The 18555-nt window shown below is 37.6% G+C and overlaps 1 protein-coding gene and 1 long non-coding RNA gene across 2 annotated transcripts in view; one reads left to right on the top strand and one right to left on the bottom strand.

Annotated features, from left to right (window-relative positions):
* LOC128147986 (uncharacterized) overlaps positions 1-2495 on the top strand; it is a 33100-nt gene extending 30605 nt beyond the window's left edge. The window contains exon 7 of the long non-coding RNA XR_008237151.1: positions 1953-2495. This is a non-coding gene — a long non-coding RNA (uncharacterized LOC128147986). The remainder of the gene's footprint in view (positions 1-1952) is intronic.
* THSD7A (thrombospondin type 1 domain containing 7A) overlaps positions 1-18555 on the bottom strand; it is a 290245-nt gene that overhangs the window by 14757 nt on the left and 256933 nt on the right. Inside the window, exons 17-24 of the mRNA XM_052801303.1 lie at positions 16016-16021; positions 15188-15321; positions 13143-13296; positions 12180-12321; positions 11584-11699; positions 6117-6234; positions 2604-2749; positions 1876-2050 (exon numbers count right to left, since the gene is read on the bottom strand). Of these exons, the coding sequence (XP_052657263.1) occupies positions 1876-2050; positions 2604-2749; positions 6117-6234; positions 11584-11699; positions 12180-12321; positions 13143-13296; positions 15188-15321; positions 16016-16021 (991 nt within the window). The remainder of the gene's footprint in view (positions 1-1875; positions 2051-2603; positions 2750-6116; positions 6235-11583; positions 11700-12179; positions 12322-13142; positions 13297-15187; positions 15322-16015; positions 16022-18555) is intronic.

The following is an 18555-nucleotide window of genomic DNA, read 5'->3' as shown; positions in this document are numbered from 1 at the left end:
AGATATAATCAGTACTGTGTTGACCAGATGCCTGATTAATGAAGGAATTTTATTTGCCAACGTTAGGAAAGCATGCGAAGAAATGAATAATTGAAGAACTGATGTACACATAATAGGAAAACAAGTAGTGATTTTTGGAAACATTAGTTGGAGGGTATCATTAGCACATCCCCACAGAGCAGTTATTCTTGCTGGCGAAATGCGAGATTGTTGAAGAACAGGTTCCTGTTCAGCAAAATTTTAAAAGTGAGCAGTAAGCAGCTATATTTTTTTTTATAAATGTGACAGACAAGAAAACATAACTACAAGCTTTTTATTCTTCCAATTTTCATTTAATAAGTAAAAATATGTGAAAATCATGCGATTGGAATGCTGTGCACAAAGCAGTGATGGAAGCCTCTCTGATTTTGATTATTTTCTATTTATTGAGGCAACGTTACCATCAGTCCAATCTGAAATGAACTAGAAAAAAATTCTTGGAAAGAGGAGAGTTGCAAGAGAACAAAAACAGGGTACTGGTATGGAATAATAGCTACATTAGAACTGAAGGACTTAATCACTACTTCTGAAGATACATCACTAATGACTCTACTGAACAACAGCAATATACTTCAAATTCTACAAATAAGTGTTTGAAATGAACTGGAGGAGTTTTATTGGAAATTAAACAGCTGTTATAGGCTCTTAATCCTTCTCAGTATGAGGGTCATGGACCCAATCATTTATAACAGCTCCTTTGGCTTCAGTCTACAAGGGCAATGATAGTGCATGTCATGTCCAGTGAGTTAAACAGCTAGAAACATTCACATTTTCTCAGTGTCATGGTTTAACCCCAGCCAGCAACTAAACACCACGCAGCCGCCCACTCACTCCCCCCCACCCAGTGGGATGGGGGAGAAAATCGGGAAAAGAAGCAAAACCCGTGGGTTGAGATAAGAACGGTTTAATAGAACAGAAAAGAAGAAACTAATAATGATAATGATAACACTAATAAAATGACAACAGCAATAATGAAAGGATTGGAATGTACAAATGATGCCCAGTGCAATTGCTCACCACCCGCCGACCGACACCCAGCCAGTCCCCGAGCGGCGAATCCCTGCCCCCCACTTCCCTGTTCCTATACTGGATGGGACGTCACATGGTATGGAATACACCATTGGCCAGTTTGGGTCAGGTGCCCTGGCTGTGTCCTGTGCCAACTTCTTGTGCCCCTCCAGCTTTCTCACTGGCTGGGCATGAGAAGCTGAAAAATCCTTGACATTAGTCTAAACACTACTGAGCAACAACTGAAAACATCAGTGTTATCAATATTCTTCGCTCTGAACTCAAAACATAGCACTGTACCAGCTACTAGGAAGACAGTTAACTCTATCCCAGCTGAAACCAGGACACTCAGAGATCAAAATATTAGTTTCATTTGGAATAGCCTCTTTAAGCAAAAAAATAAGACTCCCTAGTTTAGCTTCCTTAGACACCCATAAAAGGCATCAAGTTCTTAGCCAGTTAAAAGTATTAATAAAGCTGTTAGGTGATCTAAGCACTTAAAGCAAATATTTAGCTGTAAAACAACACTCTTTCTTACAAACACAGGTTTTATTTCAAAAGATTTTGTGAAAAAATGTGTTCTTATTAGGTGCAATCTGTGACTGAAACATGTCTTTTATAAAATTTAAAATCTGGTGGTTTTTCTAATTCATTTATTGTCATGAAGCCACTACTGGAAAGTAACTCTGTTGGTCATCTGATGGAAGAATCCAATCAGTAAAGCATGTGAAAAATACTTAATTGCCTGTGGCTAATGCTAGGCACTGATAAGTGTAATGATACCCAACCAATCTTGAACTGCAACATTTATTTGAATAGCTTTGTTACCTGGACAAGGGACAGTGCAGGTTTCCTCAAGTATCATCTTCTTATTACCATCTATAATAGGCTCCATTTCTCCACAGAATTCCTCATCTACTACTTTGCCAACATCTTCAATGGATCCATCAAAAACCACACAGGAAATGTTCCTCACTCGTGTTCCCTCTCCACATTGAGCATCCTGGGGAAGGAGGACATACATGGATGCTGGACAGAAGAAAGTGCCAAAAGACTAGATCTGAGCTACATGTCACACTGTCTCCTATTATTTTTTGCTTAACTACTTGTTCATTACGGGGGGGGGGGGGAAGACATTGTTCATTACTTCTGAAACAAACAAACATAAAAAAACAACCCCAAAATTCTGCTGGCTGCTACTACTGTCTCTTAAAGTATGGAGCTAATTATGCCTTTGCATTCCAACCACAGCAGTATCTCAAGTGGAGATCTCTTCTAGGATGCAATCTATTTCCACAAATATTCTTTTACAATAGAAGGATTTCAATTATTAGCAAAGATGCTGCTCGGGTACCAAAGTTTACATTTATACTTTGAATATCTGTAGGACATTGTTGTATCTGTTGACAAATATGAACTCTAAGAATAAATCTTTAGTTTTTGTATAAGAGGTGGAAGCAAATTGTTTACTGTGTTATGAAGCAGGTATCTGAGCATATCACAAATATGCCTAGATATACAAACTCCATAACTTCAACGTCCCATATTGCTTTTACCTCTACTTTGCATGCAGACCATTGACCGTATTGCCATCGATAACAAGGTTTAACTGGGCAGGGTTTGAATTGCTCCATCTGAGAAGGGCAAGGCCTCCCATCACCCTGAAATGGCTGATTTATGGTCCTTCTTCTGATCATTTTTCCTGTAAATAAGAAACAGCAATATAACTAACAACAAAGTGGTTAGACTGATTTATTCCTCAAGATGGTTCAAGTGCTGTGTTTGAATGAAGTAATTTTTTCCACTTTTGACAAATTGGATTGTAAAGCTGATCTGTTGGCTCTTGTCTGTTATATGGATTTATATTTTCCAAGTCAGACACTATATTCTATCATTTGTTTGTACTGCAAGAAGTGCAGGAGGATGTCTGATTAGGATTTCAGATTGCTCCTGTAACAGCAAACAACAGTAGTAATTCCCTAGTTCAGAAGCCTGCAGAAAAATACTCTTTCTGAATGTGGCAGTATGTTTGTGGCACTTCAGTGGAGATTCTGGCTCCTCATCTGGAGTTTGCTGCTAGAAGAGACCAACGTGTTCAGTTCTTCCCTGAGTTAATACAGAATTGCGTGTCCTATGATTGTCTGATTCCAGCAACCAGAAACAGCTTGCAACTTTCCCTCACTTTCTGTCTGGATAACGTGACATGCAGATTTTGGAGGAGAAGGAGGATTCTTCACTCAGGCCCAAAGAAAATCAAAATACAATAGGCTTATTCAACATTAATCTTCTCTTCAACCATGAGTAGCATGCTACCCAGCATCACTGAGATACAGGTTCTATTTCAAATACTTACATAAACATAAAGAGGAACACATTTTTATCCTTTCAGCAATTTCTGCTTCCTTCATCTTGCAGTGGATATTAGACCATTATACTTCATCACAGAGAGGTTGCGTGATATAACCAAAAAATTTTTTGTGTACCAGAAGTAGTGGTAAAGTGGTTGCTCTAGAGTTGGCACCTCACAAAGGTTTCCACAAAACCAACACAGCTGTGGTATTTTAATCTATATATAGATAAATATATGAACCAAATCTGAAATAAGATGTATATATTTAGAATTGTATACTGAGGCTTATAATAAACTCAGTCATTACACAGATTTACCTACATAACATCTGATGTTGGCTGGCCAAAACAATTCATCTTTAATTCCACATTTCAATCTGATGCATTTGGAATTGAACACCCTAATGATCATGACATGAATCTTTTGCTGAGAACAAGCTACAAAAGCCACGATGCAGCAGAACTGTATCAATCTTCCAGACAGCTGTGTTCACAGCAGCAGCTAGAAAGTTGTTTGCCAAGTGAAGCCTCATCGTTCTTGGATTCACAGCTGCTCCAACTGAGATGTCACAGGAGAAAAAAGATTTTCTTGAAAAGTATTGGAGAAAAAAAAACCCAAAGAACAGCAACGAGCAGAATTCTTACATACAGAATTCTTCTTCAACTTTATGGGTATTTGCATGGCTGCACAAAAGCAGTTCAGCTTTGTGGTCACTGGGTTTATTAGATGGTTATTACTGTCGTGGTTTAACCCCAGCCAGCAACTAAGCACCACGCAGCCACTCACTCACTCTCCACCCACCCAGTGGGATGGGGGAGAAAATCAGGAAAAGAAGTAAAACTCATGGGTTGAGATAAGAACAGTTTAATAGAACAGAAAAGAAGAAACTAATAATGATAATGATAACACTAATAAAATGACGGCAGTAATAATAAAAGAATTGGAATATACAAATGATGCACAGTGCAATTGCTCACCACCCACTGATCGACACCCAGTAAATCCCCAAGCGGCGATTCCCCCCGCCCCCACTCCCCCCAGTTTATACACTAGACATGATGTCACATGGTATGGAATACCCCATTGACCAGTCCGGGTCAGCTGCCCTGGCTGTGTCCTGTGCCAACTTCTTGTGCCCCTCCAGCTTTCTCGCTGGGTGGGCTTGAGAAGCTGAGAAATCCTTGACTTTAGACTAAACACTACTTAGCAACAACTGAAAACATCAGTGTTATCAACATTCTTCGCATACTGAACCCAAAACATAGCACTGTACCAGCTACTAGGAAGACAATTAACTTTATCCCAGCCAAAACCAGGACAATTACTTATTGAAAAACAGCAGTTACTTCCAACTTCCGACGTAATAGGAAAATTACAGCTTCAAGGCTTACATGTGAAGTTGCCATCATCTGTTAAAAACACTGAAAATTTGAAAGCTATTTTACATTACAATTTAAAACAAATTTTCTCACTTCTACAAGTAAATTCTATATTTGCAAAGCACAGAGATTTCAGATAGTGACCCACCTTCATATTTTGAAAAAGCAACAATAATTCTCATTCAGAAAAATATCAGGTCAATTGTTCAGGTCTTGTATATAAACAGAAGCTTGTAAAGGAAAATCTGGCAACATATTTAAGCCTTCAACAGAGATATTAGTTCAGCTCTCACTATGAGGATTATTCTGAATATAGAAGTGTACATTATTTGAATGTAGAAGTCATCCTTTAAGAGAAGTTCAAAGAACTGAGACATTATTACATTATTAGATACTGCAGTATCAAATTATTAACTGTTATCATTAAAAAATCCACAGGTCTTCCTGTTGGGATTCTGAGGTGGCCAGAGCTTTCAGATGTTTTTGCCTAGACCTTTTCTCTCTGGTGCACTCCCCAAGGAACAGAAAAAGATGCAATATCCTTTTACTCTGAGCCTAGCAGTTGAAATTGGATTCCATATACTACTAACCATCCAATATCTGTAGTGACATTTTCCAGACATGATGACAGAATGAAGAGGCATTATAGATGGGCTTCTACCCTCCTCTTTCAGTAGCCTGTATACCTTAGTTGCCTGGCACAATGGTGCTTTCAGGTCCTTATTCTGAGATATATCAGTGCAAGTAAATAACAAGAGTTCTTCCATAACTAGAATGTGCGTTTGATAACCATTCTCTGACATAGATTTGATTTAAAAAAACTTAGATACTGGTTAGCAACATTTTGTGAAAAAGCGAATTAATGTGATCACACTGAAAGTAACTTGTACCCCTGCCCAGTTTCTGTGTTTAAAAATATGGAATTCTGCGGTGAGTAAATTTGTTGGTTTTAATAATTGTGCTCTTCTACAAGTTATGTTGTTCTAAACTCACCACTAATGAAACTCAAGAGGAAATCCCTCCTTTCTCTTCCTCTGCCCTCTGTCTAAAAAATAAATATTGACATCAGTGTTTATTTTTGTCTCAACGTATCATTCATCATATCTCACTTTGTTCTCAGAGTCAGAAACTATTCTGGGCCAAATTCTCATTATCTTCAGTGAGTACAGTCTCACTGAAGCATATTATTTCCATGAATAAGGCTAATTTAGATCCCTATCACTCTCTCCAGCTAGCTAAATTTTCTAGTTCTGTGGATAGAGATATTATTGCTTTTAGTAAAGGAAAAAAAAAAAAAAAAGCAGCTCAGTCTTTAAAATATGCCAAAGGTACATACTGACCTGTAAGGCCACATGTTTGGGAGCACTCAGACCAAGGGGACCAGTCAGAGAGCTGACAGTTCACAGGGCACTCCACCACACAGGATGTATTCATTTGCCATGTCTTCTCCAAACCAAGCTAAAAGAAAATATTCAATGATCAGCACGTAACACCCAGTCTGTGTCACTGGTTGCAGGGTATGCATTTGGATATGGTGAATCTTAGACAACTAAAGCTTTAAGCAGGCATGAAGACATTACTAAATAAAAAGTAGCAATTGTGACATCTAAAAATCTCACTTCAAGACAGTCCTAGTGCATATGCTGATTTTTAAGTACATGTTTAAATCCTATTTTCATCAATTATTTTCTAAATTAGAGCCTATAAATGGAGGGCTTCAGCTCTACAGTATTACTTTATACAATAGGTAAAGGACAAAGTAATTTATGAAGTATCAATAAAGTATTTCAAAAAATAGGAATATAAAAATACTGAACTATCAACAGCTATTAACAGCTGAATTCAAGTGATGCTAGGAGCCAGGTACAAAACTAAGAAAAGGAGGAGGATGAATATGCATTAGGTAGTCAGTTTATTTGTCAGAAGAAGTTCCAGATGCTTAAAGTTTACAGAAGCTCAGGAGAGACTGAACAAGTTAATGGAAGAGAAATCTGAATTTTTGAAAACACAGAAACTACATCGGGCAAATACTGTCCAAGAGCTGAAAACAGGTGGAGGCTGTGAGAGGAGTAGATGGAAACTCGTGTATGTCTGTCCTCCTTACTCTTCCTGAGGCATCTGCTTATGCCTCTCGCTTGGTTTTTCCCTAACATGGTGTGTAAGTTTATTATATATATTATGCTATCCATTCTACTGTATGCAAAAATACTGACATGACATTGACAATTATTTGCTCTAAAAAAAAAATACAGCTTTACATGTTTTTCTGAAAAGCTTTGCAAAAAGCAGAATCCTCTAACACCCCTAAAGTAAAAGCTGCAAATGCTGGAGGAGTATGAGAGAAGGGGACACAGAAAATAGCCAGACTCACATGTTTTCCCAAAAATACATTCTGTACTGAGCTCTTCTCCAGACAGGAGCCAGCCTAACACTAACAAATGATGGAATGCCCACAGGGAAAGAAGAGTTTTATGGCCATGTTTGGAGATGGCACAGTGGCTACATGGTCCTTTGATCTGATCCTGTAAAGCCATTTCTATGTTCTTATAAACTCCCATGCTCCAGATTTTCCCCATCCAAGGAAGAAAAGAGATATTCTCACTAACACACATGAGAATATATGATGCAAGATGGAATACAACTGATGACAAAAATATTAACATGACAATAATAATCCCGGAAGCCTGCACAGCTTCAGAATGCATTAGGATAGCTCGATTATATTGTGTATGATATAAAACATGAAAGAAAATCAGTCCTGCCAATATGAACAGATCTGCAGCATAAAAGACTGTCCTCTTCATTGGCCATCACCAGTGGACCTTGATCATCATTGAGGCCTTTCAGAATCCCAGGAGGTTGTGGATATCTTTAAGTAGATAAAATCCCCACAGAGTTTTTTTTTTTTTAAAAAGCAAACTAAACATTTCAAAACCTATTTATTTTAATGACTAGAAATGTTAATGACATAAAACCAGCAGTTAAGACTTTAAAAAGGAAATAAAACCACTATTTCCTACTAAATGCAAGCATAGAGCAGTAATTAGGCACAACATTAACATGTCCTCCATAAATAAGCTACCACAAGTACTGGAAATGTCTCACCCTGATAGACTCACCAAGTCTTAAGTTTGCATTTGCAGTGCCATTCATTGAGACAAATGAGGTTTTAGACCTCTGTTCTGTTTTATACATCAAAGAACAAGTTATTGGCTTTTCTCTGTGGTGCAGTATAACCTTGATTATCCAGCTATTGCACACAGGCAACACCTGAAACCTTTGTATAATCTGGAATTTGGATAATTAGGAAACTAGAGAACCATCTTCAAAGTTTATATTTGGGTCAAATCTTCTGAGCCAGCTGAATTGACTCCTGCCAATTATAGAAACATGACTGCTCTCTTTCAAGACTGGCCTTCTCAGCTAGACTTTGGCAGCTAGAGAAGGAAAAGCCCAAGAGAGATATTAAAGGTGAGGAGGAGAAAGCTGAAGGCTGGATTACCCACAGTGATGTGCCACTTGCACATCTTGTTTTAGACACTGAAGTGCTGCTGAAATAGATTTGGGGAAGAATTGGCAGGCTGCAATTTGATATTAATCACATTTTCTTTTCTCATCCCTCCCCTTCCTTCAACTGATGAACCACAATTCACCTTGAAAAGCTTAGAAAATATTTGGAAAAGTGTTCAGTAGCTCCCTTACCTGAAAGAGCCTCTGTTCTGCATGAGTTGTGGTTTCTGAATTGAGAATGGCAAGTACTGGAGGAGTTACATTGAAAGCTACTGCTGAGTGCCCTGTACTCCTGGTCACACATGCCAGGAGCAGCAGGCTGCCACACCAGCGTGCTCTATAAATGCTGTGATCCACAAAAAGTGTCTGCATTTGTTTATAGGAATGTTTGGCACCACAGATTAACCTGTGCTGGAGGTTAATCATGTAATCTGACAAGCAGACTATTTGCCAATAAAACAGAAAAGTTTGCTTTCTAATGCAGACAAAACTGCTGGTTTCTAGGCTTTTCTGATCTTTAATTGAAGGTAAATGGATAAAAATAATCCCATAAATATGAATACGACCAGGACCAGCTTGCTTTAGGTGATTTGATTTTCAAATACTAAAGGAAAAGACAAGCTGAGTTCTTGTGATGTGCTAATTTTGTAGAGTTAGAGACCAAGTAATCCAGTATTACTGTGCCTTGAGAGTTTGAAGGGAACTATGTTAACATAACAAGGACTTGGAAATAAGCTCTAGAAATTGATTTATCCTGGCAGTAATGAGGATGACTGGCTAGCTTCATTAGCTGATTGACTGAAACAAACACAAGAGCATATGGATGCTTCAGGAAACCAGAACACATGGGCTCGGAAGAAATGTTAGTATTTAACTACGCTGATGCTCATACCTGGAGATGGTGACAGTCAAAAGACAGCATGAGAGGTTTTTTTATATATGGCTTTTATTAGTTTCTTGAACCACATATTATATAGGAACTCAGACATTGCAGTCAGGCAGTTTCACTTCTTAGGGATCAGGATAGGTTTAGCTATTCTGATCGCTCTTCTTTGCATATAATAATAAGAATCATAATTCTGTAAATGTATCTACATATAAATTAAACAAAACTTTTGTTTTATTCCGACATCTAGTATAAAGGTTTATGATACCCCAGGGGAAATTCCATTAGCTAAGTCATTACAAAATTATTTCATCTTTCTCTTACCATCAACTTTTCTATCCACATGCACCTTAGTTTGAACTTCACTTAATCTTTCTGCACTGCCCTTATAATGCAAAAACACAGGAAAAAACAACCCACCCTGAAGGATCATCTGTGATTAGATTAATAAGAAGTGCGTAGTATGTATTCACAATTTGGTAATTTCTTGAATGCTCTCCTCTCATGACCCAGAAGGTCACAGAGTTGGCTTTCACATCCTTAGAGTGAAGGGTCTGGTAAGGTCTGAACAGCTTGGCTTTCTTGTTAATCAGGTTAACAGGTTTTACTTCTCACAGTTATTGGATCAGCCTTTGACCTTGTCGTACCACTGCTTACACATCCATAATTCAACAAATAGTCTTAACAGTATGACTGGGGAGTGGATCAGAGCTTTCTACAGGAAGATTTATCTCTATATGGCCCAGCAAATCAAAAGGGCAAATAAGACTGTATCACAGTGGTTGCTGATAAAGCCAGGATCCGACTGCAGTGATGTCTGCTGGCCAGCCATTTATGGCAAGTAGCTTTTGAGATACTATCTTCTTGCCCTTATTATTTCTCTGAGTAATAAACTGTCATTTTTTAAATGCAGGAAAGCTCCAGAGGTTTCTGCAATGAGATTTCAGTGTAAAATGTAATCATTTGTTCTAAATGTTAACCAAAGATTTTGAGCAACAACAGGAATAATTTCTTGGCTTTATGGTAAAAGAAATATATTTCTCCTTAAATCTAATAAGGCATATTTTTTTCTATTGAAATATTCATGTGGACGGATATTTTATATCAAGTCTTAGTATGAATTAATCAATATTGCAGTCTCTTACAAATAACCCAAGAGCCAATTTTTTTTTTTTCTTAATGCATTAAAACATTAACAGAACGCATTAATGCATTCCCCTGTTAACTTCACAGAACTTGCTGGTAGGTAGCCAGATCCTGAGTTTTTTCCTGAGACATAAATGATCAAATTATTAGATTTGATTATAAACCCAAGAGCTATGTGTGAAGGAGAAACTTGGGACAAAAGTTGGGTGCCAGCCTCAGCTGAAACCTCCTGCCTTTGCTAAGAACTTATGGATTCAGGAATCCAGGATGTTGGAGGGGGTTGGAGAAGCCTGTGTATGTCAGATACACCAGTACAAAACTATAATCCAAAGTACATGATGAGTTTCCTGACTCCCTCCACTTCTGATGAGACTCTTCTCTATGGGCACATCCTGAAGACCAGCTACTAGCCAGGAAGGTCCAACAGAAAAGATGTTGGTACCAAAGCTGCTGTGGAGGCCACTCCACCTTTGTCCCCCATTGCAAGTAATTTTGTTTCTGATGTCAAGGTGGTGGGGGAATGGCAGCTGAAATAAGTTCAGTTACTTTCCATCAGAAACACACCTAGGATTGCCCTTAATGTAGCACTTGGTGTTGTCTTCCCATTTTCCTTCACATTACTATCTCCATGCAATTCAAAACATTAAGACCAACACAAAAAATGTCAGAAAATGAGTGCTGTCAAGTTTGAAGTTAGTTTGAACATTTACAAAATGGCTCTTTCAAAATTTAAGGGCTCCAGTTTGCTAGTTAGTTCTCCATATATGCTCCTATTTAATATTGCATTCATGCTGCACATTTTTTCACACTAGCTTGGGTATCTTTTGCACTACACAGCTGGATACAAGAAGTTAGCATTCAGCCCAGCTGCAGAATGTCACGTGAGAAATATTCCAACACATTGAGTAAATGATTGATACTGGCAGCTGTCCAAGGCTCCATGCAGAAATTGTATCAAATTAGAATGATGATTAGTGTTCTGATTAAGATTTATTACCTTTATTCTACTTTATTAATTATTGTTTCTAAGTCATTTCCTTCAGGACATAATAATTCGCATACGTTCATGGAGGCACTTAAAAGTAACTGAAGGAAATTGTATAAAAATCACTGTTGAAGGCACAGTTCAATTCAGAGGTACTTAACAATCCATGAATGGTGTTGCAAAACATCTGGCGAGGATGGGTTACAAGCCGTATAGCTCAGCTGGCTCAGCATTAATTAGCACCATTAGAAGGGAGCTTACTCACAGGTACCCAACTCACCTCTTCACAGTACTTCAGGTCAACTGATTTGCCATCACTGCGAACACAGTCAAGCATCCGTGTTTTGATACCATTACCACAGACAGCCTTCTCACTGAGCTGACATGTGCTCCAGTCTGAAAATAAGGAATTAATTAGCATAGCAGACATTTCAGGTAAAACTCATAATGATCCAATGTCCCACCTAATTCTAATTCTGATGGCCTAAAATAATCCTCACAAGCAACTTTTACACATGCAGAGGCTCACGGAGCCCAGCTGCTACACATTTTTGGAAACAGAGACTTTATACTGCAAATAGTCAGTGCCATGATGCCTTCCTGAAAAGTTCATATTTGATTTTGTCTGTATGGATTTTGAGCAAATCACAAAATGATCGGAGAAATACATTTCCTGGAGTTACAGCATGCACACTTCACCCAAGTTGCAAAGCCTCCAGTAATATTTTATCTGGATCAAATAGCCTGAATCAGTTTTCAGTACAAGCTCCACAGCAACCTCCGGATAAGAACAGAAAGCTGAAAAATCTGTCCTGTAAGGTGAATGGAAGTAAGCCATAGTCCCAGGCTGTCACTGGAGCAAAACACCACAAATACCTGTCACATTGTAGTCATAGTGGTAGCAGTTTTTGTTCAAAGTGCAGACTTCTGTCTCGGTGGCAGCAGGACAAGACTTTCCATCATCTGGTTGTCTCAGGGATTCAGCTGACCTTTCGCGGACACTACTTCCATTGCACGGCTTGAAAGGGAGATTGGAAACAGCTTGATATTTTGGCACCCTGATACCTTTTCATGCAACATTATAACAACCTTTCAAGTAATCCCTTCACAAAACACAAGTGTAAAATAATGGGCTCATGCTGTTGTGTAAAAGAAACCATTTCCTTGTTATTTCAGAGAGAATTTAGTCTGCTCTCTCACCTTGGTACCACCCAAAGTGAAATATCTTCTAACTTGGAAATGCCTTGGTACTTTCCTAACTAGTTCATATTTCAGTACTAGTGCTTTGGGACTATTTCGCTCATAAACTGGATATTAAGATACTCATTTTCCAAATGCTATAGCGTAGCACACGAGAGCCTGAACACTCAGAGGTCCTGAAACACTTTTTTACGTTTGGTTTGGGTTTTTCAACATTTCTTTTTGAAATTGCTGGCCAGAAGGGGAGAGGAGACCCAAAATTATCTTTCTATGCTCAGTCTTGATCTACAGACTTTGCTCATTACAGAATAGTGAAATTTTTAGAACAGTGACTGAACTGCTACAGAGAGACTCACAAGCCACTGCCAAAGCTATTCCACCACACAGAGCCCACACTGCACCGAAGAATGACCGCTGGGGACATATTATATTTTGTGTTTTGGAACAATTTCACTTAATGGAAAATACTGGCACACTTTATTTGTAACCAATTATCAACAATCCTAAATGTGACAGTAGAGATAGAAATTTACACGTGTAATCACTGCTCAGTTCAGCATCTTTGCACAATATGTCATGCATACATTTTTAAAGTATCCTCCTAAAACTATAAACATTACACTTCAGTATACTTCTTACCAAAGAACATCGAGACCATGATCCCCATTCAGACATAACACAGTCCTCAGGACATGGTAATGTGCATTTTCTAGCACCAAGTGGCATCTCTTCAGGATCACACAGGTAGTCCTCTACAGTGTCAGAAGGACCATCCACAGTGTTTAGCATGCACCTGGAAAAAAGAACTGCACATAAACTACATTTGCCATGGATTTTGTACAGTAACTGTGTTCCGCCTTATTCTGAAGCATTTTAACATTTTGTCAGCACATAACAGTCATGAAGTAATTGAAGTAACAGAACTAAGTATTGATCTATGTATATCCAAGAAAAGCTGAAGAGCCAAAAATAATCCTCATTTTTACAGAGGACAGCCATATAAAGAAATGCACAGAATTTAGACAGTTCTTATCAGTGATCTGCTGAGAGTTTCTGGGTAGATTATTTACTTGACATTAGCTTACCTCTGAGTCAGAATAATGCAAATCATCTGTAGTTTAGACATAATTTGTGCATGTGTCAACTGATACTTTTAAATCTAGAACTATTAAAACTTTTTAAATTTTATATTCTTAGTATTAATCCCTAATTTACACAGATGCTTTTTCATTACCATTATATTAAATTAGCAGATGGAGGCCCAGTTAAGATGAGAAATGAATATGCTTAGTTTTGTACAGCTGAAGATGACAGTCTTCATTCCACAGTATTTCCAATGCTGTGGCATCTACTATTAACTTATCCCTTCCACCTGTCAGCAGAAGACCAACTAGTACATGACTAGGATCATTCAAATTAAGAGGCTTGCATCTGTTTTCCAGAATTGCAAAAGAAAAGCCCATATCAATAGGAAGCCTTTCTTAGACACAGAAATATTCGGAGTTTCTTCCATTTGACCACATTAATTTTTTACAAATATCTTACATTATCAGACTAAACTAATTTTTGAAACACTTTCTGTTCTAAGGTAAACACAAGAGATGCAGCATGAGCATATATTAGCTCTGTAGAATTAGTACTTTAATGGCATTATGTGATAATAAATGAAAAGTTAGATATTCTTAGTCCCAAAGGGCTGAAAACACTTTCTTTATCTTTGATGGTAGTGTTAAAGTCTATTTTTCAACATAAACACTGATTAATTTTGATTTTTTGTATTGGAGGTTTCTTAAGAGAATTCTTACAGGAATTTGTTTAGATGCTACTGTGTGAGAAGAGTTATGGATATTCTTTCTAACTTTGGTCAAGCAAAGACTAAGACTTTGACCTTCTTGAAGTAAATGGTTACACTGAGGAAACAGTGCTATTGTGAACAAAATCGTGTAAATGTGCCAGTTTCTAAGCACTTGTGGCAGGAAAAAGACGACATTTAGCAGTTCACTGTATACAGCTCTCATTTTGGACCTTCAAACTGAATTCACATTATGCTTTATTATTCAGATTTATAATCCCAAATTGTGTGTCACTTTGAGGTTAGCCACTAAAAAAAAATAAAACAAACCCCAACCAACCCAAACTCCATGTACTGCTTTACTTCTTGTACCACACCATGTGAGACTAATTTTAATTAACCTTTGATTAGAGGTCTAGGATGATAAGCAAGCATACAAGATGCCTAAATCAGGTTCAATAAACAACAGATGATGTCTGGATTTTTCTATTGCACTTCATTCACTTTTGTCACTTTTTCCTGTAATAAGTGTAACTACTATTCCCAAGTGCATATGTACTTAAAAGGGGGTTTTAAATCATAGTTTCATATAGAAAAAGGACCATTTAACCTTTCAGAAAAGGACTAAAATCATACGTTACAGTGTTTGTAGCAGTATAAGTACAATATACATTAGTTTATAAACCAGGAATCAAGGTCTATATCCGTAACCAGTAGACAGAGCCATATTGCACTCAATGAAGATATTCTGATTTACATCAGCCAGGGTTCTGGTCTGGTATACTACAGCTAGACTTAGCACTTTACATTACACAAAATTACATCAAATTAAATAAAGCCATGACTGAAAGTGAAAGTTCTCTAAAGTGAAGGAGGAGCAATACTGTTTTACCTGACTTTCCTTGTTTGAACACCTTCTCCACAGTTCTCTTTTAAGTCCACATTCGTCACCTTGCAGACGCTCCAGGGCTCAGTAACCCATACGTACTGGCTGCAGTCACTGTGGCAGGGAACTACTTCATATACCTGGAATCCACACTGAGTGTCAGTTTCGTTGCACACAAGTAAGATAAACATGCAACAGTGATCATGCAAAAAAAGGGTTAATGCTCTTTTTGGTAAGAACAACAAATGTAAGCTTGCTGATTTAGAGGCTGTAGTAATAATACAGATAAAATACTTGATAGAAAACTACAGAAATAACAAAAAGTCAGAAGCTAAGACATCTAATGACAGATTCACTGGTTTTCTCTGCCTCTAAGCCCATGCTATGCCTTTTCCACCAATAACATCAACACAGCTAACATAAAATCTGTAACTAAGCTAGCTCACGGGTATATCTTTTAGAAGAACACTGCTAAAACTCTGCTAAAACTTTGCTTCTATCTTTCACATCTCTCCTCAACTATTCCATCCCACTGTTATTAGTTGTGGGGGTTTTGTATTTCTAAAGAGAGGTGAACTCAAGGTAAATTATCCCAATATATACTTTATTTTTCATTGTGGATACTTAAAATCACTCTAATATATTTGTGTACCAGCATTAGTATTACATTTAAATTTGAATACAAATTTGAAATAGTGTCTCATACAGTAATTTATACAGTGTTCCATATATTTTCTCAAACATACATCACAAAAAAAGGGCAGGCAATGTAAACATTGGAGCACAATCAGGAAGCACATGTTAAGGTTATCTCTCTATTTTAGAAACTCTTACCTGAGCCTGAAGAAAGTATTTTCATGAACCCAAAAGAAAAACCAAAGATAAAAAGAAAGAATGATTAGAGTGAAGCATAGGTATTTAAATGGCATTCATTTAGCTTTTATCACAAACAATTTTCTATGACTTCTGCCAAGCAAAAGGCATCCAATTTTTCCTCTTGGATCTCCCTTGCTGTCATGAGGCATTTTTGCAAGAAGTTTGCCCTTGGAAGAAAATAAAAGTTTATAAATCACAACTGGTGGGAAGAAACTTTAAATTAGCCAGTCTCTTTCTCAGTCCCTAACATGCGATAAAACTGTTTTCCCTTTTTGCCTATAATGAGCATCAACGCTTCACACAGTAGGGAATCCTGTTTCCCTAAGACAAGAGAAAATCCTCAATGGTTTTGGAGGATACTGGACTTCTCTATTAATTGAAATTTTTCCGACAGCATTAAGTGCAATAGATTCAGGGGAATAAAAGGAACTGGCAGTTCTCATCCTTTCAAAGTTCCTAAGTCCTTCACTGAGTATCCTAATTACGCATAGGTTACTTAAAGCCCATTGCCTCAAATTTATCTTATACCAGCTAACTTCACATATCATTCTGGGTATCAAGCCAGCACAACTAATATTTCTAGACAATCTAAGACATTGCCTTAAACAAGTCCTTGATTTCTTTTCAGCAACACTTCTTGGGTAGAAAAAGAGGGCTGATGGTTTGATAGTTTATCAGTTAACCTGCAACAAAATACCATCAGTCCCCCCCAAAATAATGCCTTGAACAATGAATGCATATAGAGTCTGATATATCACTATGCAGCTGATCAGCCCATGCACAAGAACACCAGCACAGGCAGCATATTTGGGCCTTCTTTGAACTACATAAGCATTAAATCAAGCATAAAGATGGGTGGTGTAAATGCATGTAAAGGAAGGTACTGGACTCGTGCACAATTTGTAGTCACATGGGAAGTGGCACTTTACTTATTCTTGTCCAGGATTTCCAAAATGAGAATAGGGAAGCCTGAATTTAGGGAAACGTCTCTATATATCTCACCTTGGTTGGCATAAGAAGAAATACATAAACTCCGCATATTCAACAGCCTTTCCAGTAACATAAAAATTGGATATCTTGCCAGAAAGGCAAAGGAGAACTCTATATTGCATTTCATGTGTTTAGTGGTGTTTTCCTGACCCTACTGGCATTTTTGTAACTATGACTGCAGGCCATGGCAGTTGGGTAGTGTAAGGATTGCATACCCACCTGCTGGATAAGGGGGCAAATAATGCCTGGAGCCAATGAAGAAAGGGATGTCCTTATTTTTTCTAACAGTCTCAGACTAGCCTCTTCATTTGAAATCCTCTGAAGGCCATTGACATGCTTTTGTAATAAACCTGGCTCTATTATTATTGCAATTATGAAGATTTTTATCCTAGTGAAGTGAGTACTGAGCAAGCTTCATTCAGTTGGAGTGTGGTTTGGGAGTCACCCTGGTATGCATGGCCCAGGAGGAAAGACGCTCAATGAGACATCTAGCATTCACTGTGTTCAGTCCCCAAAATACAGTCATACATGTCAGCCATGAGAGACGCTGAACAACTTGCTCTTAAAACTTGAAAAACCTCTTAAGCACTTTATTTCCATATTTCACTAGCCTTACCATTAGAAAGTTTTCCCAAGGCTTAACCCAAATCTGCTTGCAGCAGCCTAAGCCTACTGCTTTTTACCTTATCCACGATGGCCATGGAAAATGGATTATTTCCTCCTTCTTTGCAACAGCCTTTTATGTACACACATGCTAGCAGACTGCCAGCATCCTCCCTCCCATCTTCTCTTCCATCGGCTAGACAACATGTTGCAGTCTTTCTTCAGAGTTCATAATTCCTAGATCTCAGCTTATAGCATAGCCCCTCTGTACATCATCTTCCACATACTTGTGGGCACCAAAGACCCAGTCTAACCATTATGCTTTGTATGTATGCAAATAAGCGTGTTATATATATAAGTAATAAATATGTAAATAAAACAAATTACATTTAATAATTGAAATAAGTATTCTGAAGAGTCAGTAGTTTTCCAGCTGAATGAATGGTGGATCACATTTAGATTAAATAATTCAATTAAAATTAAAATGTGCATGTATTCCCTGCATGTTTCTGAATTGACAGTGAATGTATTTAAAATTGAAAGATACAGCCTCTATATTCTTTGACATTCCTATCTTATCTGTAGAGCTCCCTTCTCATGAAATTACTATATTTCAATTTTATTTTTACAATAATTACATTTTGAATCATCTATTATTATTTGGCAACTACCATGTAAAATCGCAAATCAAATTCGAGTCAAAGTACCGGTAGAGGGCAATAGTGTTGCATACAAGTGGCTAACAGCCTTCTAGCAAAATCACCTTTGATGCAGAAAAATACAAGCCTATTATGTACTACATGAATATTAAAGAAGGAAAAAGACTTCTGTATAGACTATAATTTGCTCCTATTGAAACGCATTCCTCCTAATTTAAAGCATATTTACATGCTGACCCAAATCCA

This window comes from Harpia harpyja, chromosome 1, assembly GCF_026419915.1.
Source record: "Harpia harpyja isolate bHarHar1 chromosome 1, bHarHar1 primary haplotype, whole genome shotgun sequence".
Classification (NCBI taxonomy): Eukaryota; Metazoa; Chordata; class Aves; order Accipitriformes; family Accipitridae; genus Harpia; species Harpia harpyja.
This window is presented reverse-complemented; position numbering and strand designations above follow the sequence as displayed.